Consider the following 6,445-nt stretch of genomic DNA (forward strand, 5'->3'; position numbering starts at 1 on the left):
AAAAAAAAAAAAAAAAAAAAAAAAAAAAAAAAAAAGCAGAAAGTGATATCATGTATCCAAGACAAAGGGGCATAACCTAAAAATTCAGAATGTTACACTTTGTGAATTCTTCAAAGAAAGACAAATTTTGTTGCATTTTGAAGTACAATTCCATTTTTTTTTTTTTTTTTTTGGGTGGAAGGCTCATATAGGCATCTGACCCTTGACTTTGGTGCTATAAGCACCAAGCTCTCCCAAGTGAACTAACCAGGCAGCCCTAAAATTCCATTTTTATCAAGTGGGGAAAGGTTCTAGGTCACCCCAAAACTCTGTAGCAAGTCATTAGCAAAGTTCTTCCTTATATCAAAAGAGCACTATATGGACCACTCTATATATGACGTATACAAACACAATGAAAACTGAACACTGTCTAGTCCCCTACTGGACATAGTACACATGCAGAAAAAAGAGTATGAGCACTCTCAAAATATCAATGTCAACATCTAAGTTCAAAATGGTGTACTAGTGACAAGGCCATAATAGATCTTACAATAACTTTAACAGGGCTCTCAAGGATTTTTGTTTTAATACAGTTATGAATCCATGCCAAAAGTTGAGAGCTATAGAATTCAATAAACAGTAAAGTGAAACACACCTAAAATCTTAATTGAAACACTGGGGTTAGGACCTGGATCTTAATAAACAAAGCCTCCAGAGTGCTGGGGATTGTGTCCTCCAATACCAGCACAGGAAGACCCAAGGAAAGTCACAAAACACAAAAATTACCTTATGATAAGAGCTGTTGACTGTGTACTTACTAGTTTCTTTATTCAAATTGTCAAATAAACAAACAGAAAAATAGCAAAATCCTGAAGTAGTTTTGTCTATTTGGGAAGAACACATGCTTACCTTGTTACAAAGCCAATCTTCAAACTTACGTCTGGGATTGCTATAATGAGCTGCAATGTGCTTTCCTTGAATCACCAACTTTTTCTGTAAGAAAAGAAGTAATTAATTATTTCCATTGTGAGGAACATGTGTCCATTTTCCCAGGGCAGAGCACACTTCGGAAAAATCAGTGCTCTGGAATTAAATGGACAACATACGGGGAGGACCAACCACCGCCACCTATACTCTGCCCATCCAATCCTTCAGACAGGCAGTAAGAGAATGGGATGTGGAGTAAAGGTACACGGAGCCAGGGAGTGCTGAGAAAGCTGTCAAACACTAAACGCTGACATGCACCAGGCCGTGTCTCCAGCAGAGACAGAAGTCCTAACATTCAGCATTGACAGGCTGCCTGAGAGTGAGAGTCTATTTCAAAAAGCAGAAGACACAATGCTCCCAGTTCTGAGATTGTCTCCTACTTTAGCCCTTAGCATGGTGTCCTTGGGCTTTGCTTCACTTTTTCCCCAGTCTCCCATCCTTATGCCAAGTACAACTCTTTATATTCCCCCTTCCCCCAACTCCTGCTTCAGGATGTGTCCTTTGAGGGGTGGGAGAGAGGAAGGGAAATCATTTTTTAAAGGGAATCTGGTTACAACTCTTTTTCAGGAGGGACTATCCTGAATGCCACCAACTCTAAAACAGCTAGATGAGATATCTTCCTGTCAAATGCAACCATGTAATGTCTTAGGTGACACAGGTATCCTTCACTGAAATGAATGGTACTCTCTTCAAGATGAGTAACCAGGAGGCCAATGAAGTTTCTTCAGAGGGGGGGCAGGAAAAGTTCATAAATGCATACACCACCTCGTCTTTCAAGTCAACCATGTAACTAAAAGGGACTGAGCTTTTAACTCTGAGCTGAATCAGTCTAGCCAAGAGTATACCTAGCACTTGCCCCAAAGAGCCTTCATTTAACAGGAGCAACTTTTCTTTTTTCTTTTTTTGTGGGGGAAGGGTGAGTGGGGGGTGGATGTGGGTTTGGTCTGACACTATCAGAACAGATTTAAGTAGGAGGTTAGATATCCAGATTTTAAAAAGGAGTCTAACCCCTCTAAATATATATACTGTTTAACAATTTGGTTTTTGCAAATCCTGGAAGATTTAAGACATGCTGTGAATTTTGTCTCTGCAATATCTAAAGGCAAGACTGCACGTATGGCCAAGAGGGAAAGAGCTGAAGGCCATCCACTCACTGTGGTTTACAGAAGCAAAAATAAAGAAGCTGGGAGATATGTCAACAGATCATCCCATTAGGAGGGATGTGTGCTGGGGGAGATTCCAAACTACCACTGAGTCCCTAATCCTACTGGCCTTTTACTTCTGGAGTGAATTTGAACTGTAACGAAGTATTACACGTTAACATGGCTTTGTATACATTAAAATTGTGTGGACTTTTAAATGTCTTATACATTTAAATTTCTTAGGAGTTTTAAACTCCCAGGTTAGTCATTCTGACACACTCACTGCATCGAAAGATGCTGTCGTGTCAAGAAAGCAGACTTACGTGAAGCTTATGTTCTGGATTTACTAGGATGGTATCCATGATATGAAATGAATGAAGCTCTATTTTTATAAGATCAGGTTGTGACTTCTGGGTTAAGAAAATGAGAGGCTTAAAAATCTTAACAAACCAGCCAATCAAAGTGATACCCTCATTAGTGAGTCTTGTTATAAACAGCAATATTACCAAGCAAAGAATGTCTTATTCATGAGCAACTCAAACCATAAAATGCTGCAGAAAAGCAACATAATGAGTCAAACTTTCCAGAATGCACTTGGTTAAAGGAATTCAATATTGTGCTTTGGAGTACTTCCAAAAAATGTTATTTAAGTGCCAAGCACTGAATATTACCTTGATGAACTGAAGAATACTTCAGTTAATGCTACATCAAAGAACCATCAATAATTTGCTTTGAAAAGACCATAAAAAGGCATTCTCAGAGAAATTAGAATGTTAATGCCACTCTAACTAGATTAGACAGCAGCACGACACTGCTCCCAGACTAATCTCATCAGACTTATTATTCATAAATTCCACTAGGTCTTTAAATAGTCCCTGAAGACCCATCTGAGCAGTTAGGCCTCCATGAGGCTTGTGGTCTCCAGGCAGAAATAAGGAATTACTTATAAAAATGCCAACCACAGACTCCCATAATGTTCTCTTCTCTGTCAAATGGAGAGTTTGATATTCTAAGCTTACTCTCAATGGACATAATGAATAGGAACACAATCAGGTAGGGAAAAGGGAAATATCAAGATGTTTTGGTAATTATCGAACAGGTACTCAGTGGTTAACAAAGCCCTGCTAGGTAGCCATGTTTAAAGGTAGAGCAAATTCTGCAGCACAGTCCTTGGTACAATATTTATTCTAGTAATGTCAATTTTAATATATACAAAGCTTTTTTTAAAAAGTCACTCCTTTGGAACAAACCACTCCTTTAACCTTTTTTTTTTTAATTGTACAGACTTGTTCCATTTTCATGAATATCTAGACTTGGTGAGTGAAGCAACCTGATTGGCTTCCATCCAGCTGGTAGCATCTTGCAAGTGATAAAACTCCACGAAGGCGAAACCACGGCTTACACCTAGAGACAGCATTCAGATATAGACGGGATACTCGTGTTAGTCAGTTCCTTTATAACAGGTGAATCTCTCTCCCACTGCTTCAACACTGCGTGACAAAGCCAATTGGGAAGCAGCTTTACAAATGTGACTTGACTTGGGGATCTTCTTGATACTTTGCCATGGCAAGGAACAAGCCGCTTGAACTAAATGCCACTCGATTTGATTCCACGCTTAAAGTAACCATGCAACCGACTACAAATAGTCAAACAAGGAGTTTATACATCACTACTTACCGAAGGAAAAAAAAGCCCCTAAAAACAAAGTTTTAAAAAAGTTGCTCAGATGCTAACATCATTTCAAAGAGTCACATTCCTTAGCCATGGCAAACCTTTCATTCTGAATTCATGTGCTTGAAGACTGGGGGTATCAGGATGTTCTTTAGGGACTGAGGTGGGAATGGGGAAAAGAACCAGAACAGCAGGAACTAAGCAAGCTCTCACCTGTTTTCCTCTTCATCAGTCTCACATCCGCAAGCTGAGGGCCTTCAAAGGACTCCATCATTTCTCGAATCTGCATAGGGTTTTACACATTTACAGTTAAAAATTTTTAGTTGCATACTATTCTAACAAAAGAAAGTTTAAGGACTAGGAATTACATCAACTGTTTAGCCAAGCTTTTAATTTCTATTGCCAAAATGCAATTATCCTAAAAGGCATAAAGAAGGAAGGAAAACTTCTCACAGAACTTCACGTGTTATAAAAGGCTTGAAGGCATTCTTTATATGCTGACAGGGAATTTCCCTCAGGTGCAAATATACACCCTTGCTCATGGTACAATGTCCCTCAAGCCTCTCTCCTTTAGTGTAATCTCATTGTTCTTTATTCTAAAGAACCCAGACAGAAAATGAAATTTAACAGAGGAAGAGGATGTGTCACTGTCTTCTGAAGTACAACTGATCAAGAATCACTAGCGAGGGCTGGCCGGTTAGCTCAGTTGGAGCTTGGTGCACCAACGTTGGGAGTTCGGATCCCCATACTGGCCAGCCATCAAAAAAAAAAAAAAAAAAAAAAAAAAAAAAAAAAAAAGCCCCAAAATGAGAGGCCCCTTCAAGATAAACATTTTCAGCACAGCATCCTAAAAAGAAATAATTCTTGGGCCGACCCCGTGGCGCACTCGGGAGAGTGCGGCGCTGGGAGCGCAGCGTCGCTCCCGCCACAGGTTTGGATCCTATATAGGAATCGCCAGTGCACTCACTGGCTGAGCGCGGTGCGGGCGACACCACACCAAGGGTTGCGATCCCCTTACTGGTCACGAAAATGACAAAAAATAAATAAATAAATAAAAAATAATTCTCTTATATTTACATTAACGGTGAAAATTAACAAAGTTCATAACATTCTTAGGCTCCTAACAAAGCAAAATAAACATTAATTGGGTCTAAAAGAACGTATTCTGGCCAGGAACTTTGTTCTGGATATCAGACCAAGTCCTCACTGCAAAGGCAATGATAAAAAATATACCAGTTTCTTCCTCAATCATAGCAGGCAGCAATATTCCCAGGAAAAAGATGGCCAAATTTGCAAATCCAGATTCTTAATAGTCCCTACTTTCCACAGTTAGGTGCGAAGGCTGCAAGACTATATACAGTAAATCCTCATTATTCTTGGGTCCTGTATTTGTGAATTCACCACTCAGTAAACTTTATAAACCCCAAACCAATATTGTAAGCACTTTCACAGTCATTCTTGGACATGTACAGCATAGTAAAAAATTTGATTTGCCCAAACCCACATGTTCCCAGAAAAGACCTAACAAGGTGATGCTTGGCCTTGTTTGAGCTTTCATACTGTAAACAACTGTCTAGTGCCATGCTTTCCACATTTTTGTAGGGTTTTTTTTTTGTGTGATTTCACTGTTTAAAATGGATCCCCAGGGCCGGCCCATGGCTCACTCGGGAGTGTGTGGTGCTGATAACACCAAGGCCATGGGTTCAGATCCCATATAGGGATGGCCAGTTAGCTCACTGGGTGAGCATGGTGCTGACACCACCAAGTCAAGGGTTAAGATCCCCTTACCGGTCATCTTTAAAAAAATAAATAAATAAAATGGATCCCCAAGCACAGCGCTGAAGTGCTGCCTAGTGTTCCTAAGCACAAGAGAAAATATGTGTTAGATAAACTTCATTAAGGCATGACTTATAGTGCTGTTGGCTGTGAGTTCAATGTTAATGAATCAACAATATATATTAAATGAGGCATCTTTAAACACAAACACACATAAAACAAGGTCATGTATTGACCAGCTGATGAAAATGTTGTGAGCACTGGCCCACGGGAACCTAACCCTGTATTCCCCCTAGGAGCAATGGTTCAGGATTCATAGTGACTTTATGGAACATAACTACCAAAAAGGAGAATCTATTTTCTCACACAAAAGTGCTGAACCTGGCCCCACCATGAGACTCAGGTTCATACTTAGTAACATAGTAAGTAAAAAGAATTAGTCACTAGAGTAATTAAAGATAGTTGCTATAAAAGTAGTGATACAATAACATACATAGTAACATAGTAACTAGAGATAGTTATGCTAAGAGTTTACATGGGGGATAAACTAAAAAGGGAAACAGAGTAGGAAAGATGATATACTAAAGTTCAGGAGAAGATTAAATAGTATAATTTTTAAATGTTTTATTTATTTACTTATTTTGGGGGATAAAATATAACTGAAGATCATTTATTTATTTTTCACTAAGACTTTACATCTTCAGGACTTAACTAAAATGTGTCACTACCCCCTAACTTTATCATGAAAAAGAGTTACTATAGTGAATGTTATAAGCAGATATGAACAGTTTGGAGGACTGGAACCAACACTGGCAAAGAACAACTTCCACCTAAATCGTCATAAAAATGTTTAAGTATTACTGGCCAGTCTGGGGGGGGGGGGGGGGGAA

The 6,445-nt window shown here is 39.2% G+C and overlaps 1 protein-coding gene across 1 annotated transcript in view; it reads right to left on the reverse strand.

The window, feature by feature from the left end:
- Positions 1-6,445, reverse strand: part of RBM5 (RNA binding motif protein 5) — a 26,061-nt gene that overhangs the window by 12,402 nt on the left and 7,214 nt on the right. Inside the window, exons 4-6 of the mRNA XM_008565710.1 lie at positions 3,993-4,062; positions 3,439-3,512; positions 889-972 (exon numbers count right to left, since the gene is read on the reverse strand). Coding sequence (XP_008563932.1) covers positions 889-972; positions 3,439-3,512; positions 3,993-4,062 — 228 coding nt within the window. The remainder of the gene's footprint in view (positions 1-888; positions 973-3,438; positions 3,513-3,992; positions 4,063-6,445) is intronic.

This window comes from Galeopterus variegatus, unplaced genomic scaffold, assembly GCF_000696425.1.
Source record: "Galeopterus variegatus unplaced genomic scaffold, G_variegatus-3.0.2 Scaffold201, whole genome shotgun sequence".
Classification (NCBI taxonomy): Eukaryota; Metazoa; Chordata; class Mammalia; order Dermoptera; family Cynocephalidae; genus Galeopterus; species Galeopterus variegatus.